Raw genomic sequence first — 22,435 nt, 5'->3', positions numbered from 1 at the left:
TTTTTATGTCATCATTGGATACAGGAATAGTGCCAGAGGACTGGAGGATAGCAAATGTGGTCCCTTTGTTCAAAAAGGGGAGCAGAGACAACCCCGGCAACTATAGACCGGTGAGCCTCACGTCTGTAGTGGGTAAAGTCTTGGAGGGCATTATAAGAGACAAGATTTATAATCATCTAGATAGGAATAATATGATCAGGGATAGTCAGCATGGCTTTGTGAAGGGTAGGTCATGCCTCACAAACCTTATCGAGTTCTTTGAGAAGGTGACTGAACAGGTAGACGAGGGTAGAGCAGTTGATGTGGTGTATATGGATTTCAGCAAAGCGTTTGATAAGGTTCCCCACGGTAGGCTATTGCAGAAAATACGGAGGCTGGGGATTGAGGGTGATTTAGAGATGTGGATCAGAAATTGGCTAGCTGAAAGAAGACAGAGGGTGGTGGTTGATGGGAAATGTTCAGAATGGAGTTCTGTCACAAGTGGAGTACCACAAGGATCTGTTCTGGGGCCGTTGCTGTTTATCATTTTTATCAATGACCTAGAGGAAGGCGCAGAAGGGTGGGTGAGTAAATTTGCAGACGATACTAAAGTCGGTGGTGTTGTCGATAGTGAGGAAGGAAGTAGCAGGTTACAGAGGGATATAGATAAGCTGCAGTGCTGGGCTGAGAGGTGGCAAATGGAGTTTAATGTAGAGAAGTGTGAGGTGATTCACTTTGGAAGGAAAAACAGGAATGTGGAATATGTGGCTAATGGAAAAGTTCTTGAAAGTGTGGATGAGCAGAGGGATCTAGGTGTCCATGTACATAGATCCCTGAAAGTTGCCACCCAGGTTGATAGGGTGGTGAAGAAGGCCTATGGAGTGTTGGCCTTTATTGGTAGAGGGATTGAGTTCCGGAGTCAGGAGGTCATGTTGCAGCTGTACAGAACTCTGGTACGGCCGCATTTGGAGTATTGCGTACAGTTCTGGTCACCGCATTATAGGAAGGACGTGGAGGCTTTGGAACGGGTGCAGAGGAGATTTACCAGGATGTTGCCTGGTATGGAGGGAAAATCTTATGAGGAAAGGCTGATGGACTTGAGGTTGTTTTCGTTAGAGAGAAGAAGGTTAAGAGGAGACTTAATAGAGGCATACAAAATGATCAGAGGGTTAGATAGGGTGGACAGTGAGAGCCTTCTCCCGCGGATGGAAATGGCTAGCACGAGGGGACATAGCCTTAAACTGAGGGGTAATAGATATAGGACAGAGGTCAGGGGTAGGTTCTTTACGCAAAGAGTAGTGAGGCCGTGGAATGCCCTACCTGCTACAGTAGTGAACTCGCCAACATTAAGGGCATTTAAAAGTTTATTGGATAAACATATGGATGATAATGGTATAGTGTAGGTTAGATGGCTTTTGTTTCGGTGCAACATCGTGGGCCGAAGGGCCTGTACTGCGCTGTATTGTTCTATGTTCTATGTTCTATGAAACAAACCTGTTGGACTTTAACCTGGTGTTGTAAAACTTCTTACTGTGCTCACCAAATTGATGACTCCCCTTTCTGGCCTCGATGTTAGCCGATGTTGTTAGCTGTTCTTTCTCCTCAGAAAATCCCCATCTCCCTCAAATCACTCGTCCTCAAAAAAAACATTTTCTGAACTCTATATTTTTAAACTAGTCTCCCAAATTATAACCTCCCTTCTTATGCTAAAGTCTTTGAACATGCTGACACCACCCAAAGCTCTACTCATCTGTTCAGAATTCCATTTAAGTTTTCACCCGTTCCAGAGGACTGAAACTACTCTTAGCAAAATCACATTTGGCATCTACTGTGACTGTGGTGACAATGGTGAACTATCCTTCTTCATACTTTTTGGCCTCCTCCTCCAACATCTCGTCCATTGTCCAGATGGATGGGATCACACATCTGGTTCTATTCTTATCTATCCAATCGTAGCCAGAGCAATGGTTTCTCTTCTCATTCCAACACTACTACCTCTGGAATTCCCCTAGGATTGATCTTTAGGCCCTCATTTCTCATCTAAATGCTCTGCCTCAGAAAACAGCCAGGTTTGACATGTGTGATGATGGCACCCAAAACCACTTCATTTTACATTGTCCGGCTCCTTGACCATCATCCAGTCATGGATAAGTAGAAATTTTGTTCCAACTAATATCAGTATAGCCACTTCAATTTGTTGCTTGAATCTTACCTCATCCCTTAACATGCTACATGCTCTCCCAATACACTCACGACTGTGTGGCAAGATTTAACTCCAATTCGATCTATAAGTTTGCGGATGATACAGCTGTGGTGGGTCGTATCTCAAAGAACGACGAATCGGACTACAGAAGGGAGATAGATCACTTGGTTGCATGGTGTACCGAAAGCAACCTCGCTCTAAATGTCAGAAAGACCAAGGAACTGATCATCGACTTCAGGAAGCATAGCATAACACACACACCCGTCTACATCAATGGCTCAGAAGTGGAGATGGTGGATAGCTTTAAGTTCCTGGGGGGTCACCATCACCAACAGTCTGTCCTTGTCCACTCATGTTGGTGCAACTGTAAAGAACCACCTACATCTCGACTTCCTACGGAAGCGAAAGAAATTCGGCATGTCTGCAACGACTCTCGCAAACTTCTACAAATGCGTCACAAAGAGCATCCTATCCAGCTGCATCACAGCTTGTTATGGCAACTTCTCTGCCCAAGACCACAAGAAACTGCAGAGTGCGGTGAACTCAGCCCAATGCATCACACAAGCTTGCCACCCTCCCACTGATTCGGTCTACACCTCCCGCTGCCTCAGGAAGGCAGACAGCATTGTCAGAGACCCCTCCCACCCAGGCTTTGCCCTCTTCCAGACCCTTCCATCAGGCAGAAGGTACAGAAGTCTGAAGACCCACATGTCCAGACATAGGAACAGCTTCTTCCCCACAGCTACTAGACTCAATGATTCTCCCTCAGACTGATCCATTCCCTGTAAGAACACTATTCACGATGCCCTCTGCTGCTCTTTCTCATGTATTTGCTTTCTTTGGCCTTTGTTTCCCACTGTAACCAATCACTATTTGTTGATTTACCATTTGTTTATGTTCTCTGTTGATTAGTCTTTTTGTCCATAATGTATGTACTGTGTATGTTCCATTGATCGCTGAAAAATACTTTTCATTGCACTTCCGTACATGTTACAATCAATCAATCACTCCTGTGCTCGCTGATCTTTATTGGCTTCCATACAGCAATGCTGTAATTCAAATATTTACATAATTGTTTTCAAATCCCTCCATGGCCTCGCCCTCCCCCATTTCTATAATATCCTACAGCCCTACAACCCTTTTCAGATCTTTGTGCTCTTTTAATTCAGGCCCATTGCAGCCCCCACTATTTTAACTGCTCCACTATTAGCGGCTGTACTTTCAGCTGTCTAAACTCTCTAATTCCCACTGTTACAATCCCATTTCATGTTATAACTGGATGAGAATATTCCAGAATGGAGCCCTGGTCCAAAGAACACGGGCTGGATTCTACGCTGTCGGGATTCTCCGTTGCGCCGGTAGCCCAGGGATTTCCCGACAGCGTGGGGATGCCCAAAATGGGAAACCCCATTGGCCGGCTGGTGAGATGGAGAATCCCGGGGGCCCGCTGCACCAGAAATCTGGTGCGGCGGGACGAAGAATCCCACCCCATAACTTTTACTTTTTAAAAATAAAAAGTGGAGGAACAGAGTCACAGGGCCGCTAATTAGTTTCAACAACAAGGGGAAAATATTTATTATATTTGAAAAGTTGGATTATCGAACAGTACTCCTTTACTCCCCTCTTATCTTAACAAATACACATAAATTTTAAGATTAACACAGATTACAATGTACATCTTAATACACAATGGTCTCAGTAACACAAGGTCCCGTTATTTACATGGATTGGCTGTGAGCAATACACACTCTGCTCTGAACCTAATGGCCGTGGATTTCTCCTCAGAATCCCCCCAGATAATTGTCGTGTGAGTTTCCAAACACCACTCCCAAAAGTACACTTTAAAATCTTCTTTCACAATAATGCTTTCCATTAGCAGTTTGCATTCCAAAATCCAAACCAGGTATTCCAAGTGACTCTTTTAAACAGAGCTCATACTCCACTTTTAACATGAAATCCAGTATCCAGGTTTTACACCACCCCCTTTAAGATTTCTTTGTCTGTTCACAGTTGCTTTATTTCTTAATTCCCAGACTCTATTTAAATGGCATCACACTTCGATTTTTCTCTGAAATCTGCCTTCCCACTTTAAATCTGGTTACTGCAATTGCCTCTTGAACTTAGAACACTTTGTTTACTCTTCCTTGAATTCTTCTGAACAATACCTTGGTCTCTGTTCTCGTAACTTCAACGCTTAAATACTTCAGCTGGTTCATTTACTCTTTCCTAACACTAACCTAAACCTCTCAACTTCTCTCTCTATTAGAACTCTCTGAAAGCCTTCCCCTTTGACCAGGTTTTTGTTATCTGTCCTAGTATGACCTTATGTAGCTTGCTGTTGAATTTTATTTGAAAATGTTCCTGTGAGCTGTCTTAAAGAACAAAGAACAAACAAAAGTACAAGCACAGGAACAGGCCCTCCGGCCCTCCACGCCTGTGCCGATCATGATGCCCTCACTAAAAAAAAATCTTCTGCCCTTACTCAGTCCTTATAAAGAACAAAGGGTCCGTATAAAGAACAAAGCCTGGCGTGTTCTACTACATCATAGAATCTACAGAGCAGAAGGAGGCCATTCAGCCCATCAAGTCTGCACCGGCTCTTGGAAAGAGCACCCTACCCAAGGTCAACACTGCCACCCTATCCCCATAACCCAGTAACCCCACCCAACACTAAGGGCAATTTTGGACACTAAGGGCAATTTATCATGGCCAATCCACCTAAACCGCACATCTTTGGACTGTGGGAGCGAACCGGAGCACCCGGAGGAAACCCACGCACACACGGGGAGGATGTGCAGACTCCGCACAGACAGTGACCCAAGCCAGAATCGAACCTGGGACCCTGGAGCTGTGAAGCAATTGTGCTATCCACAAGGCTACCGTGCTGCCCCAAGCAGCACGGTACTATATAAATACAAATTGTTTTTGCTTGATTCTACTCTCTCATTTAATCACAGGCTGACCCCTGCACCGTCAAGTTCAGAGTCACTCAAAGGGCAGCATGGTGGTGCAGTGGTTAGCACTGCTGCCTCATGGCGTCGATGTCTGAGGTTCAATCCCGGTCACTGTCCGTGTGGAGTTTGCTTATTCTTCCTGTGTTTGTGTGGGTTTCGCCCCCACAACCCAAAGATGTGCAGTGTAGGTGGATTGGCCACTCTAAATTGCCCCTTAATTGGAAAAAATGAATTGGGTACTCTTAAATTTATTTTTAGAAAGTTCAGAGGCAATCAGGATGAACTCTTTTAGGTTTACTTACCGCTCCTTCAGCCGTTATTTACATATAAGGTTTGGGCACGCCTTTACTCCAATGTCTGCTATTTGGATGATCATGATTTACTCTAGCTAAATATTGGGAAGACTGAAGCCAATTGCTTTGATAGTGTGAAGAAACTCTGCACCCTTACTTACAACTGACTTCATCCACTCCCCCCCCCCCGCCCGCCAACGATCATTATTTCAGGCAAAATCAGACTTGTTGCAACTTTGTCACAGTATTCAACTTCAAGCTGTGGAAACCTAGCAAGGCCTAGTTTTAGGCCTGATTAAAATTGGGCACTTTAAATCAAGCCACAGACACTCCAGCACACAGCACCATGGGAATTTGAACTGGTCAAGTTCGAGAAAACTAACACCAGAAAGGCTGCCAAGACATGACCGGACCTGTGCTGTCAATCGACCATCAAGAGATAATCGATCCGATTGATATGCACCAATCTACTGTTAAAGGCCCAGAGCAAGCTAGACTCTCAGGTGCCTAGAATTCCCGTCACCTTATTTGGTAAGGGAGTACATGCAAACAACACCACCAGAGATGGACACCTGGGATGGGCCCAGAGTCCCTGTCAATCTGAATCAATCAGATCATTGGACACCGAGACTCCCTCCCGATATCCCATTGGCAGCGAGCCTAGGAAAGAAGCAATAGGGCGCGAAGCCCAGGGGGATAAAAATAAGCACTCCGGACACCTCAGGAGCGAAGAATCGTGGGAGGTGAATGACCTACCGTGGATGGACATCCACGACCTACCAAGCCATCCTTACAGGTGGCAAAGACCAATCTTGGGTACCTCTAGAATATATTTATGGGTAGTAAACAGATAAATTGTGTGCTACATAAATATTGTTGAACTTGAATTTGTGTTTGTGATCTATTCTCCACATTATTAAAGACACCTTGGTAAAACCTTTGAGTAAGTGAACTGGTCGAAAGTGTCTTGAGGTTTTACAGATATAACAAAGCTGAAAGTCTCAAGCTATATCATCTCAATCACAAGACCATCTTATTTGTGATCCATCGGGCAGGAAGTACAAAAGTCTAGGAACACGCACGAACAGACTCAAAAACAGCTTCTTCCCTGCTGTTACCAGACGCCTAAAGGACTGACACCTCTTATGGACTGACCTAATTAACACTACACCCCTGTATGCTTCACCCAATGCCGGTGTTTATTTATGTATTTTCTTTTCTTTTCTCTTCATGTACTTAATAATCTGTTGAGCTTCTCGCAGAAAAATACTTTTCACTGTACCTCGGTACACGTGACATAAACAAATCCAATCCAATCCAATACAATTGCCTCTGCCTCAGTTCATTTTCATTGGAACTCTTGTTCATGCTTTTGTCACCTTCTCATCATCTGACTTTCAGAGATCTCAGCTCATACAAGACTCTACTTCTAATATCTAAAGAATATATATATCCTACCCCAACACCACACACACCTATCATCATGCATTCACTGACCCCTACAGTAACACCTCCGGTCCAAAGTTTTAAATAGTAAATGATCACCCTGGTGTTTAAATGCTTCTATTACCTCATTCCAGCCCAATAAGCCTCCCAGCCAACAAATTAGTCACCTGATTCCAACCTCTTAGGAATCCTCTTTCCATTTGCCCGGTCATTAATAATAGCGCTTTCAGCTGTCCAGGCCCAGCAAAAAATAGTGAATGTGTTTACCCTCCATGTTTGACCTTCTTCCACAGCTGCATTTTGGGCCTCTGCAGGATTTTCTATGACGCGACCTGTGTGTCCAGAGAAGTCCATCGCTACCAAGGAATTTTCTGATATACTTCTCTGAAAAGAATAACAGAAAAAAAATAACTTTATCCATTTTGGTAGGAATAACAGCAAAAGGGATTATAATTTAAATGATAAAATATTAAAACATGCTGCTGTGCAGAGAGACCTGGGTGTGCTAGTGCACGAGTCGCAAAATGTTGGTTTACAGGTGCAACAGGTGATTAAGAAGGCAAATGGAATGTTGTCCTTCATTGCTAGAGGGATGGAGTTTAAGACTAGGGAGGTTATGCTGCAATTGTATAAGGTGTTAGGAGGCCACACCTGGAGTAGTGTGTTCAGTTTTGGTCTCCTTACCTAAGAAAGGATGTACTGGCGCTGGAGGGTGTGCAAAGGAGATCCACTAGGTTAAGCCCAGAGCTGAAGGGGTTGGATTACGAGGAGAGGTTGAGTAGACTGGGACTGTACTCGTTGGAATTTAGAAGGATGAGGGGGGATCTTATAGAAACATATAAAATTATGAAGGGAATAGATAGGATAGATGCGGACAGGTTGTTCCCACTGGCGGGTGAAAGCAGAACTAGGGGGCATAGCCTCAAAATAAGGGGAAGTAGATTTAGGACTGGGTTTAGGAGGAACATCTTCACCCAAAGGGTTGTGAATCTATGGAATTCCTTGCCCAGAGAAGCAGTTGAGGCTCCCTCATTAAATGTTTTTAAGATAAAGATAGATAGTTTTTTTAAGAATAAAGGGATTAAGGGTTATGGTGTTCGGGCCGGAAAGTGGAGCTGAGTCCACAAAAGATCAGCCATGATCTCATTGAATGGCGGAGCAGGCTCGAGGGGCCAGATGGCCTACACCTGCTCCTAGTTCTTATGTTCCTTTTATAAATCTGTATGATTCACTGAATACTGTAACCATTTTTAAAATGATCAAAAAATATACCACAGTAATGAGAAAAGGGAACAAAAATATAAGAGGATAAAACAGAATCCAAAGGATTTTGTTTTTAAAAAGCGACGGTGACTTACCACTGGTGTGGAGAAGTGGGATAATAATGTCTTTCTTTGTTGAGGAATCCGATAGCTCTGGTACAATAGGATGCCATACTGCAAAAAAGAAAAAATACTAACTTTAAAGAGGAACACCACATTTTACAAAGAGAAAACTTTTAGATAATACAATGACACAACATCTATTTCCTACCAAGAGGTTTAATTTTACCAGTGCAAACTTTGGATGGGCTATGCTGAGCAGCCTTGGAGACATAAGTGGCGGCCACAGTGCACACACCCCTAGTGTGAGTCATTTCAGATGTCATATTGGTATAGGTATTAACGCACGTGCCAGTCGGAAGTATGCAGAACATGATGTCAATCAACCTATATTGTTGATTTGATGCCATTTCGGTCATTTTGTAGCTCAATGCTCCAACCATTGCCCTCTTTTCATCACACCTGACTGAATACATGATCAGCAGCAGAAAGGATCCCACCAGTGCTGTTGGTCATGAACTACTTTCAAGTCAGTTACTGACAGATCCCCATGGGTGATTGCTGAGGTATTTAAGTGTTAGCTCCCTTCTTTCTCCACAGATGCTGTCAGACCTGCTGATATTGTCCAGTACTTTCTGTTTTTGTTTCAGATTCCAGCATCCGCATAAATTTACTTTTATCTCCTTGTTTAAATGTTTGCTGCTTTCAAAACTTCTTGAACGTTGTTGAAGTTTACAGTGTATGGTTTGGTGATGCTGAAGGACTTGATTCTATTAGGTCTATTAGGCCACTGAAGAGTGAAGGGATATGAATGGATCAAAACCGTTTTTACGGGCTGTCAATCACAAACCACTGCTCAAAAGCAATGAGTGGACTACAGATAGTGGGAACCAGACGCAGGAACAGTAGCACTACTTTGAGGAATGGACATGTGGAGCTGCAAGATAAATATTACATTTATAATGCCTCCTAGAGTCCCTGTCTGGCCTGCTCTCTAGCTTCCAGACAGGGGTCTCTTTTCTGGGAGGGGTGGGGGGGAAATTCCATTGGTCAGGGGTCCCTATTGGGGGTGTCTCCCGATCAGAGGGTTCCATTGGAGGGTGGCCTTATCACAGGGGCCCCTATAGGTTCTCCCTATTATGCGGGTCTTTGCGGGGGGGACCTCACTATTAAAGGGGTCCCTGTGGGGGGTTTCCTAATGCAGGGATTTGGGGGGGGGGGGGGGGGGGGGTGGAGAAAGCGCAGTGGCTCGGGTCGCCCCATACTTGGGGATGGGCACCCAGGCAATCTGAGGGTTGGAGACTGCTGTGCGGTGCGGGTGGGGTGGGGAGAGAGAGAGAGAGAGAGAGAGAGAGAGAGAGAGAGAGAGAGAGAGAGAGAGAGAGAGAGAGAATGGGCTCGGAAGATCTCTACAATTGTGACCCTGGTGTGGTGGACCTTGCAATGGCTAATTGGGCAACAGTTGTCTCCTTGGCCCACCGCAATGACCACCACATCGGGTTCAGGATTATAGAGACCACCAGTGAACCTCGCCCACATGATTCCCAGCCGTGCAAACCAGAGAATCACTGGCGGGTGGAGCATACTGCACCCGGTACTAAATAATGGTTCATTACAACCCATTTTCATTTATTTCCACTTGCCTGCTGGTATGCGGTGTGGACACCATTCATGCCGCCAGCAAAGGGTCGGAGCATGGTGTTCGGATCGGCCCCTGGTGCATATTCCAATTTTGACCCGATGCCCAATTGTCCGTTCCATTGAGGAACACCTTCTGGGCTTCCCAGGGACGGAGAATCCCGCCCAACATTTCCGCTGCCCCGTTGATCTGAAGGAGCCTTGCACTACATAGCAAAGTGGGTACCAAAATTCTTGGTGGTCTGCCATATGGTGCACAACTTCAGCCAACATGAAGGTGCAGCCCCTGCCAGCAGCTAACGATAGCCAGGAGGAGAAGAAGGAGAAGGAAGGGAGAAAGTAACCCAGACATCCATTTACTGGCCAGACTGTTTGTGAGCAACTTATCCAACTGTAATACAAGTGTAAGCAATGTAGCTACTGTTATGTAATGAATACAACCAATTTCCCAACAGTCTCACACCATACCTGCCCTCTGCTACTGACTATCATAGCATCCGTTTCGCCACAAAGCAAAACTAAAAGTCAACAAAAAATAAACATACTAAATCAAATAATGCTACACTGCACACAAATGCCAATTAACCATCCTTGCAGGTTTCCTTGTTGCCCATCTTCCTTGTGCCTCCCCTAGTTTTGTGATGTGGTGCTAACCGAGTGGGTCAAGCATGGCTAGTGGAAGGCTGCTACCTTTCAATTGAGGAAACTGCGTGGCCTTAGAATCACGTTATCACAGAAAATCTACAGTGCAGATGGAGGCCATATGACCCATCGAGTCTGCACCGACCCTTCGAAAGAGCATCCAAATCATGTCCAGTCTTCCAGCCACTCGGCCCTATCCCCGTAACCCCACAGCTTAACCTACACATGTACAGCAAGGGGTAATTTAGCATGGCCAATCCACATATCTCACACATCTTTGGATTGTGGGGGAAACCCACGTAGACTAGGGGAGATTGTACAAACTCCACACAGACAATAACCCAAAGCCGGAATTGAACCCGAGTCCCTGGTGTTGTGAGGCAGCAGTGGTAACCACTGTGCTACCCCAAAGTATCCTCAGGTACCTGAGCAGCTCTGGGCCGAGAAAGTCCAGCTTTGGACTGCAATATCTCCGCATGGGCAGGACTGCTGGCAAACTGGCAACAGCAAAGGTTCTGGGGCAGAGTGACAGCAGTAGGAGTACATATGCTGAGCAGGACTGTGCTCTAATTAAGTCACTATCACTCCTTTGGTTGGCACCTCTGTTGGAGGGGAGGTTAATGTGTTGCCCCTTTGAACACAGGTACTTGCAGTCATGGTGGCAGTAATATGTGCTTGCATGGAACTAAGTTTAGCTTACATAGATGCAATTATGGCTGACCTTGCAAGATTGAAGTTAGAATTTTCACAGCAATACAGATATTGAGTGGTTTCTGCTACAATATAGTTCTTGGATGTATGAAAGGAGAAAGGCACAATGGTAGGGTTGCAGTGAAGGTAGGATGGGGGATATGATGGAAAGTAAGAGGTGCATGTTTCCACCATCTGCAGCTTCTAAACCAGAAGAGATTGTGGAGTGAGGAACATGTGATAAGTGAGAAGAGAATTAGTTATAAGGAGACAGTCATCTTCTATAGTTTCAGTCCTTGACAGGCCAAAGCCTCAGCCACTCCACCGATGGCGAACAGTGTCTGCTCCTTGAGGGTGTGGACACGCAGTCCTGTTGTCCACTGTCGGTTAGGTGCTGCTGCCTCTGGTTGTGTATCACCTTGTCCGGCAAGGATGCAGGAATGAGGGAAATGTGTCATTGAATATGGTGCAAAGCCATAAATAATAGTTAAACAGAATACCTAGAGGCCTCGTTCATCACGGCAGGGAACTTCAACCAGGTCAACCTCAAGTGTGTACTGAAAAAATTCCACCAACACAATCGCCTGTCCCACCAGGGACCCCAACATCCTCGACCACTGCTACACAAACATCAAGGGCTTCGATCCACCCCCGACTTCAGAAAATTGGACCTAAAGACTGTGCGCTCCTTCTCCCAGCATACAAGCAGAAACCTAAGCGGGAGAATCCAGGTAGGAAGGCCGTAATGTGCTGGTCTGAGGCAACGGAAGAGCTCCTACGTGACTACGTGTAGTCAGTGGACTGGTCCATATTCAAAAACTCAGCCGTCAACCTAAACGAGTATGCCATCATCGTCACAGACTTCATCAGTAAGTTTGTAAAAGATTGTGTGCCAAAGAAGGTTTTCCGAGGTTCCCACCTGATTCAAGAAGACCAGATCATACTGGACCAAAGAAGAACCAGGCAATGTGCCTCAACAATTACCGTCCGATGGCCTTGACATCCATTGTTATGAACTGCTTAGAGAGGTTGGTCATGAGACATATCATCTCCACACTCCCAGAATGCCTTGATCTGCCGCAATTCGCATACCACCACAACCGGTCCACAGCAGATGTTATCTCCCTGGCCCTACACTCAACCCTGGAGCATCTCGACAACGTCAAACTCCCATTCATTAACAACAGCTCCGCCTTAACACAATAATCTCAGCCAAGGTCATAACCAAACTCCAAAACCTAGGACTTGGCTCCTCCCTCTGCAATTGGATCCTTGGTTTCCTGACCCCTGACCCATAGACAACAATCAGTAAGGATAAACAAGAATACCTCCTCCAGGATAGTCCTAAACACTGGGCCCCCCAAGGCTGCATGCTTAGACCCTAATATGCTCCCTATTCGCACATGATTGTGAGGCAAAATTCGGTTCCAACACGATCTACAGGTTTGCTGATGACACGACCGTAGTGGGTCAGATTTTAAACAACAATGAATCAGAGTAGAAGAGGGAGATAGAGAACTTAGTGGCATGGTGCAATGACAACAATCTCTCCCGAATGTCAGCAAAATTAAGGAGCTGGTAATCGACTTCACGAAGCGAAGTGTTGTGCACACCCCTGTCTTCATCAATGGTGCCAAGGTGGAGATGGTTGACAGCTTCAAATTCCTAGGTGTGCACATCACCAACAATCCGTCCTGGTCCACCTACATTGACACTACGACCAAGAAAGCACAACAACGCCTATGCTTCTTCAGGAAAATAAGGAACTTCGGCATGTCTCATTATGTCCAATGACTTCCCAATTTTTGCAGATGCACCATAGAAAGGATCATATCTGGCTGCATCACAGCTTGGTATGGCAACTGCTCGGCCCAAGTACGTAAGAAACTGCAGAAAGTTGCAAACACAGCCCAGTCCATCACGCGCACCTGCCTACCATCCATTGACTGTCTACATCTCCAGCTGCCTCGAAAAAGCAGGCAGCATAATCAAAGACCCCTTGCATCTAGGGTCTCTCTTCCAATCTCTTCCAACGGCCAGAAGATACAAAAGTCTGGGAACACGCACTAACAGATTCAAAAACAGTTTCTTCCCCACTCCACCAGACTCCTGAATGGCCCTCTTATGGACTGAACTGATCTCTCCTCGCATCTTCTCTACTGTGTAGCACTACCATCCGTAAGCTTCACCCAATATCTATGTCTATGGATTTACATTGCGTTTCTATCTTATGTCCTATGCATAGAATTTACAGTGCAGAAAGAGGGCATTCGACCCATCGAGTCTGCACTGGCTCTTGGAAAGAGCACCCTACTTAAGCCCACACCTCCACCCTACCTCCGTAACCCAAAAACCCCACCTAACCTTTTTTGGACACTAAGGACAATTTAGCATGGCCAATCCACCTAACCTGCACATCTTTGGACTGTGGGAGGAAACAGGAGTACCCGGAGGAAACCCATGCCGACACAGGGAGAACATGAAGACTCCACACAGATAGTGACCCAAGCCGGTTATCAAACCTGGGACTCTGGAGCTGTGAAGCAACAGAGCTAACCACTGTGCTACTGTGCCACCCTATGTTTTTCATGTATGGTACGATCTGACTGGACTGTATGCAGAACAATACTTTTCACTGTACCTCGGAACACATGACAAATCTAAATATAAGCATTTGGCTGATGTAAACAGTTTGCCGGGTGCACAGCTTTAAGATGTGGATGTGCAAAAGTGTGTGAATGTGAGGTGAAGCAATCAATGTGAAGAACGAGTCTTCGTTGATAGAGATTGAGCAATGTCGGAGGCTAGTAGTGCATGTGGACACTGCACCCAGGTCCTCAGGCCATGAATCTGAATATTGTGCACCGTGCCTATCTGGTCCCATTGAATTTGATTGGAGGACCTCCTAGCTACCCATAGACATCTCGTCTTTCATTCTGCCCCTTTTTGACCAAGACCTATAGTGCAGTGTTAGAAAATCTTGGAACCTTTTTTCACCCATCTTGTTCCATTATTCTATACTTAAGAATCAGTTGTAGACTGACTTCCAGCACCTGCACCAGCCACTTCCCCTTAAAGTTATGTGGGCTGGTTTGAACTGTTCCTAACCTCTCATGATTTTGGGTCTCCTGCTGAGGCAATCAGCCACTCAATATAGCCGTTAGGGCAGACTGCACGCTGTACACTGTAAACCTGCTAATTAAGGAGGTAGACGAAGTTGGTGTGCGGCCTGCATAGGAAGCAATTGCTGCAGATTAATCACACATCAGGATCCCTGAGCTTATTTAAGGTGCTATCAAATTTAGCTCTTGACATTTATAAAACACAAAAATTGTCAACTGATAAAGGTACAATCAAGTTTTATGATTTTATTAATCACTGTAGAAGACTAGTAAATTAGAAAGTGAACTAGCTGAATTTAGATGAAAGCGGAAAACATTATTTAATATGATAATCGTATCTTTGAACATTTACAGTAACAAAGGAATACCTTGAGGAGTCGAAAGGCCGTCATCCAGCATGTCCTGCTCTGTTCATCCTCTGCACATAACAATCGAAGGTCCTTTGTTTCATTCCGCATTTTAATGGGCTGCAATGGACAAGGAAACTCCAGTCATCCGTACTATTCCTTATAGAAAAATATCATTTTAGTGCACTGAAAGTGCGACTAATAATTTATCAACTTTCACTGCTCCAGTCAAAGAATAGACTAATTGAATCTCTTCTAAAAATTGATGCGAGGATGCTAGCTATATGCACAGAACTCAAAGTACCATATCTGTTAAATAGAGAGGCTTTTGACTTCCTCATATTTAATTGGAGCAAATTTCTGCTCACTCAGAATTGGATATTGGATAAGCAGTCATATCATTTAACAGGGAGGAGTCAAGAGAACTGGTGTTGAGCGAGCGCTGGGTTTCATCAGTGAACATGGGGAAACTGATGCTCCATTTTAAAATGATAATGTTGGGGAACATCAGAGGTCATTGTCCAGGAATGGGAAGATAAGTCATTGCAAATAATACCCTAGCTATGATTCGATAGATTAAAAATGGAACCAAATGATTGGAGCCCTAGCCAGCTGGATGAGTGACGAGGTACTGAAGGAGGATGGCGTGATCAAACATGTAAAATATTCCAGAGTTTGAGCGGGACAAGAGAGAATAGTTTACCTTTTTCAGTCACGCAGAAATTAAGTGTAAAAAAATTTTTTTTTTAAATTTTTTTTTATAAAGAGTACCCAATTCAATTTTTCCAATTAAGGGGCAATTTAGCGTGGCCAATCCACCTACCCTGCATATCTTGGGTTTTGTGGGGGTGAAACCCATGCAAACACGGGGAGAATGTGCAAACTCCACATGGACAGTGATCCAGAGCCGGAATCGAACATGGGACCTCGGTGCCGTGAGGCAGCAGTGCTACCCACTGCGCCACTGTGCTGCCCAGAAATTCATTTTTTTAAAAAAGCAGTTTGGTCCTGTGGCAGAAGTGAAAATCGATTTCGGGGATTCAAGCATATAGTTCTGGAAAAGGTAGGTATAGATGTGAAAGGCAAAACATGTTCAAGGGCATTGGGGAGGAAAGGAAAATTGCAGAGGAGAAGAGAGTTTTCTTGGGCAGAGGGGTCAATGACTGTTTTGAGCAAAGTGGTGATAATGGCACAATTAAAGAAGGGACAATACCTGAAGAGAGGGTACTGTCAACAATATCTGCTAACTTAGTAATCAAGAAAGAAAGCTGGGTGGTCAGAGGTTCAGTGGGAATAGGATTGACAGAGCAGGAGGTAGGTCTCGTGGACAAGATGAGCTCCAGTATTAGGGTAGATTGGAGAGAAACTAGAGAATCATGTAAGTTCAGGGCTAAGGCATGAGGAACATTTGAGAAAGCTTGATCTGTTGGGCTCATGGAAGGGACGGAAGCAGCAAAAGGCAGCTGATTGGATTTTCTCAAGCTTAGTGACAAAGTCCATGAGCGTCTCTCACCTGTTGGGAGGAAAAGGAATTTCAGGAAAAGAAATGAATTTCAGACGATTATTTGCAGTAGACAAAAGAAGCTTGTATTCATGGAAGGTGCTGCAATAGAGAACAATTTTAGCTATGCGAGTAGGACCTGATAGTGCTTTATATTTGATTGAGTATACTTGTGGAACGTTTAATCCGATGCTTAATTAGTAATTCTGAAGTCATGGAAAATAATATACAACGTAGCAAATAAATAATTCACTAAACATTTGTTTTTAACGGGGAATTTCAGTGCTGCATGGAGGAATAATTAGATGTTGATAAATAATTCAAAATTGCAAGTCTGAATATAAAACACAAACAATGAAGTACTTGCACAAATAATCTAATTAGAAAAAGTACCTTTATACAAAAACCATAGTCAGTTGGTGCACTGTATGTTTTTTTGCCAGTTACTAAGGAAAATACATTATTGGCTTCAATGTCTGCTAATAGCTGAAGATGTCTTGGTTCCTGTGCAAATGAAAGCGAAAAACATTTAGAATTTGCAAAACAATGGCCATAAATAATACAAACTTTAATTCGTTCATGGGGTTGAGCACCACTGACAAGGTGAGCATTTATTGTCCATACCACATTGTCCTTAAAAATGCAGTGGTGAGCCACCTTTGCATTTCATGTGCTGTTGGTATACCCACAATACTATTAAGGAGAGAGTTCCAAAATTTTGGCCCCGAGATATAATTTCCAAGTCAGAATGGTGTGTGACTTGGTCGGGAACCTGCAGGTGGTGATAGTTCCTTGCATTTGTTGCCTTTGCCCTTCGAAATGGGAGAGGAAAATGCTGTTGAAGAAGTCCTGGGGAGTTGTTGCAGTGTATCTGGTAGTTGGTACACGATGCTGCTACTGTGTGCCAGTGGCAAATGGGATGTGGATCAAGCCGGCAACTTTGTGCTAGAATGGTGATCTGCTGCTTGAATGTTTCTGAAGCTGTGTTCATTCAGAAAAGTGGGGAGTATGCCTTCACACTCCTGACTTGTGTTCTGTGGATAATGGACAGGCTCAGGTGGTAACTTACTCACCAAAGAGTTCCAAACTTCTGACCTGCTCTTGTAGTCACAGTATTTATGGTTGGTCCAAAAAGGTTTGGGTCAATGGTATCCCCAGGATGTTGATAATGGAGGATTCAGCAATGGTAATGGCATTAAATGTCAAAGGAAGATGTTCCGATTTGTCCTCATTGGGGACGGGTCATTGCCTGGCACTTGTGTGGCATGAATGCTACTTGCTACACATCAGCCCCAGTTTGAATATTGTCCAGGTCTGCTTCATGTAGGCAGGATCTACTTCAGGGTGTAACGTGTTTGTGAATGATACAGGACACTGCGCAATCATCATTTCTGACATTATCCTGGAATGAAGGTGTAATGTATTGGGGTTGAGATGATGGGCCTCCAACAATGACACCCATCTTCCTTTGTGTTCCACATGACTCCCACTAGTGGAGATCTTTCCCTCGCTTCCAACTCACTTAACCTTTACTTGGAATACTTGATGCCACATTCGTTCAAATGCTGCATGCTGCCTTGATGTCAAGGGCTGTCACTCATCTCACTTCTGGAAGACAGCTTTTTCATCCATGTCTGGACTGCAACGAGGTCTGAAGCCAAGTGAACCTGGTAAAATCCAAACTTTGCTAAATGCTACTTGATAGCACTGTAGACAACACCTTTAATTATTTTGATGATTGAAATTAGATTGTCATGATGTTAATTGATGATTTTCTACATTGTTAGGTAGCTGTCAGTACTGTAGGTATACTGGAACAGCTGGGGCATAGCTAGTTCTGGAGCAGGCGTCTTCAGTACGACAGCCAAGATGTTGTCAGGGTCCACAGATTTTTGCTCAAAAAAAGGGCTAACAAAGCACACATTTAAACTTTGTGATTGTGCAACAAAATCAGCAGCTTTCAACATTGTGCATTCAATTTCCAATGAAGTGGTTATAAGATTACAGCAACTAAAATCTTTCAAGTTGCACAATGAAGATGTTTAAATGGTTAAACTATTAGATCCATTAGGAATCAACATGGTATCTCATATTGTGATCACACCTTAGAACTAGATTCTACAAGTACAAAAAATGTTTACATCCTATTTTGAAGAATACACTTTGTATTGCCAGTGGTACTAAACGGAGGTCGTGCGTGAGGAAACGGCAACATTTCTGAAATTTAGTTTAATGCTCGTCATGGGAAAAGGCAGTGGCCTGTAACTTCGTGGTCCCCCAGCATGGATTTGGGAGGTACCCAAAGATGCACTGGAGAATCCCTCCCAGAAGTTCCTAGTTAAAGGGTTTATGTGGCAATTATCCAGAAGTCCGACAAGGCAATTTATATCGGTAACTTCGGATAGTTCTGTCAGTGTTACACTAATAGTTACTGGGAAATAAAAGTGCTTCTGACTTCAGTGTAACTATTTTAGAGACCACACCTGACCCCCCATCCACATGCAATTCTCAACCCCACCCCCGATGGCCCCCAGGATGTGACCCCCCCAAGTCGCCCTGACACGACAGACATTGCATTTCTAAAAATATAAAAGGTAATTCTCATTTACAAAAGAGCAAGTGTCCTACTTTCAAACCTTACCCTCCTCTTATCTCATCACTCTCCTGAAGATGCTGCTGGAAACCCTTTGGTATCAAGTAATGATTTTTCATATGAAAGCTTTAACAATGAGAGTCAGAAAGTGTTTCAGCAAAGAGACTTCACAGCAAATTTGACTCTGGCATCCATGCATATTCATTTCCAGCTAGATGCCACCAACACTACCGCACTTGCAGTTTACAAGGCACTTTTTGGCAATCCTTGTAAAAATCATGATGAATCAACTTAAAAGTTATGAAGGGCATATTTCCCCGATATTGTTGAAAACTCTGGAAATAGGCACATACCACAGGCACATTTTTTAAATATGAAAAGCAGGGAATTATCTCGTTTCTCCGTCAACTACCAACAGAAAACATCCTGATCTGTGTTGTTTATAGATTGTGTGCACCCACTTGCCTATATAATAGGGACTATCTTGTCAAAAACAATTAATTGGTTGATAAGTACATTGGAACCTTCTTAGGAAGTAATAAAGTGTGATAGACATGTTAATTATTTCTTGTTTCATGGCCTAGGATATTATTGGTACCTTCTAAACACATGGCAAGATAGTTAGTACAACCAGTGAGAAACCAAGCAGGAAATCTACTGTAGACACATAAATGTTATGAGTAACGCAAGCCACAACTTAATGCACACCAAATTCCAGCTTTAATAGCATACCCTCTGATAAAATTAATTTCTCCAAACAGTCAAAGAAGGTCAATGACGTGGAGTCCATACGCAAGCCAGTGAAACAAGTAGCACTGGTCTATGCCAAGCATGCTCCAAAGGTTTCCACTGATCATATAACCGAGTACCACTGAAGGAAAGTGCAGATATATCGGAGATGGAGGATTGCAGATGTAACCATATTGGTCAGTACAATCCAGCTTTATACCCTAAGATAAAAGCAAATTACTGCGGATGCTGGAATCTGAAACAAAAATAGAAAATACTGGATAATCGCAACAGGTCTGACAGCATCTGTGGAGAGAGAACAGAGCTAACTTTGAGTCTTGATGACTCAGCTTTGCTATTTACACAGATGCTATGAGACCTGCTGAGATTGTCCAGCATTTTCTGTTTTTATTCCAGTATTATACCATGTGGTCTACTTAGCCATTGAATGATCTGCCAATTTTCAGGCTGTTTCTTATTGGATGTCATGAAACCACTGAATAATAGAGCACAGAAGGATGCCATTCAGTCCACTCAAGTCTGTGGTGGCTCTTGTATTCACTGTCAGATTCATTTCAACATTGGTGCTGTCCTTTAACATGAGCTCTAGATTTTATCAGAGGCAGAAAATTCATGAGCAACTTCCAATTCCAAAACTGTCCTTTTATAGATTTAAACATTCCAAACTGTGACTTACCTTGGAAGTTCCTTTTGAGGAAAAGTAAAGGCCTGATCTTCGCAAAAACACAGACAGTTTCTTCCAGGATTTTCTTCCCACTTCCCTTACATGCAAGGATCCTTGAATTTCTGGGCAACTGCTGGAGTTCAGAAAGTTCTGCAACAAAATTTATACTAGTATTATAGTTTAAAAGTAAAGATCAAAAATACTTTTATTCAAGAGTGGTTGCATAAGGTTAGGTGGATTGGCCATGTTAAATTGCCCCTTTGTGTCCAAAGATGTGCAGGTTAGGTGGGGTTACAGGGATAGGGTGTGGGGCGAGGCCTTGGTAGGCTGCTGTTTCAGAGGGTCAGTGCAGACTCGGTGGGACGAATGGTCTCCTTCTGCACTGTAGTGATTCTATGGATTCTAAGTGTTTGTGGAAAGCAAATGCACACCACGTGCAAGATTTAGTAAACCAGACGATCTCTCATTACATTGTCCACTGTAAATCAGAAGTTTTTTTGGTCCACTGTTAAGTCAGAAGTGTTTTAAATAACAAGATTGTTACACAAGAAAAACTGAACTATTTGTGAAGAAGAGGGGAGCCTTGAGCATCTGGGAACACTAGCCACAGTATTGGGATGGATTTTATAGTCCAATTGTAACTTGACGCAAGCTCCAAGGTTCAGAAGCACACGAGTCACAGAACTTTGGGACTGGAAAGGAAAGTTCTTGAAAGGTCATTCACCTGAAACACAAGCTCATTTTCACTCCACCAATTTGATCAGACTAGCTGACAATTCTCTGTCACCGTGAAGGAGAAGCTGGACACAGATCCATGGCTTCCAGTGAATTTGAACTATTCACAACCTCAGCAATGAATTTGACCCAAATCTGAGCACGTGATCCATAGGGCACAATTCTCAACGAAAATGACTAAGTGGCAATTGCCATCTGGTGCTTGGGCGCAATCCAGATTGGAATTATTCATTGTTTTAGAACTTGTGGTGCTTCTCACTGGAAAATCCCACACTTAGAATTGTTTTCTGCAGTGAGGTATCTTTTCTGTAGTGGGGAACTAAAGGCATCGGCAAGACTGGCTCCTCCAAAATCAGGATGCCATTTTTAAAGGGAGCCCAGATCTCAAAGTGAGGTTGAGGGTCTCCTTATATGCCCTACCCACTGACAACGCAACCCAGGCAGACATGGGCAACATCCCCAACCTTCGACCCCAGAGGGACAACCATCACTTAAAGTCCACGTGACCCCCCTCCCCCACCCTGCCCAGGCATGAGGGTGACCAGCCCCATACCCATCCATCCTTGTAGGCATCACCACCACACCCCCAAGTTTGCATACCCTGTTTTGGAGTTGCTGAGGGCCCCCCAACTTTAGACCCTCCTTTCAGCCCTCCCCTCCCCCCCCACAATCACCTCAGGCCCGTCCCTTAGCAATGCCATCCTGGAACCCTGACAGTACAAAACTGGTACTCATGGGGCACCAAGTTGACACTGCCTTGTCGTGTCCACTACCACCCAGGGGCTTCAATGGCCTCTGAGCCTCATGGCATGGCCAGCCTAATGGCTCATTTTAATATGATTATCTGGATCACACCGAGCGAGGTTGTGATCCAGATCGTGCTGGGCATAGCAGGTCGGATGCATCACGCTTGGCTGGGCGCCCAGCACAGAACCTGTTTTTGGCCTCTCCTGCTATGCATCTGGTGCAACGGGATCGGCGCCAGGCGTAAGATGGTGGTAAAATCGCACCCATAGTTTCACCATCTTAAAGCCTGCCTCTCAATCAACCTTGATTCTCCATCTGCCATAAATTTCAGCTCAAGTATCCATCCACATGAGCTTCCACTCACCTATTACCATTATGCTTGCTGACCTATATTGGCACCTGATGTCCTAAAGTCTCCACTTTAAAATCACATTCATGTGTCAGAATCACTTGTGGCTTTGCCGAATCATTTCTCTGCAGCTTCATTTAGCCTTCGCTTCTCAAACACATATCTGACCTTGGACAACCGGATCGCAATCCCCAATGGGATGAAGAATCGGGCGTCAGGCCAAAATCTGACCGTCTCTGGACGTCGACCCGATCACAAAGCTCCGACCCCCATTGATAGTGGGAATATGCCTGCGGAAGCATGTCAAAAATTTCAAATGGGTCTTAACGACCAATTTGCATCCATTTAGCAGGTCTGGTGCCCTATGCTCCGGACTTCTGTGATTCTCCCGTCCCTGCAGCCAAGAATCACTTGGGCACAAATCACTTGTGGTCTACATCAGCATGGCCCTGGTGTTGTG

General features: G+C 44.3%; 1 protein-coding gene across 11 annotated transcripts in view; it reads right to left on the bottom strand.

The window, feature by feature from the left end:
* The window catches only part of grb10b (growth factor receptor-bound protein 10b), a 484,722-nt gene that overhangs the window by 45,767 nt on the left and 416,520 nt on the right, over positions 1-22,435 (bottom strand). For all 11 annotated transcript variants that reach the window (XM_072508844.1, XM_072508852.1, XM_072508843.1 and 8 more), the window contains 5 exons: positions 20,157-20,294; positions 16,531-16,641; positions 14,658-14,756; positions 8,234-8,311; positions 7,143-7,259 (listed from right to left, as the gene is read on the bottom strand). In XM_072508844.1, coding sequence (XP_072364945.1) covers positions 7,143-7,259; positions 8,234-8,311; positions 14,658-14,756; positions 16,531-16,641; positions 20,157-20,294 — 543 coding nt within the window. The remainder of the gene's footprint in view (positions 1-7,142; positions 7,260-8,233; positions 8,312-14,657; positions 14,757-16,530; positions 16,642-20,156; positions 20,295-22,435) is intronic.

Source organism: Scyliorhinus torazame, chromosome 6, assembly GCF_047496885.1.
Source record: "Scyliorhinus torazame isolate Kashiwa2021f chromosome 6, sScyTor2.1, whole genome shotgun sequence".
In the NCBI taxonomy this organism is placed as follows: Eukaryota; Metazoa; Chordata; class Chondrichthyes; order Carcharhiniformes; family Scyliorhinidae; genus Scyliorhinus; species Scyliorhinus torazame.
Note: the sequence above shows the minus strand (reverse complement) of the source record. Positions and strands in the feature narration are given on the sequence as shown.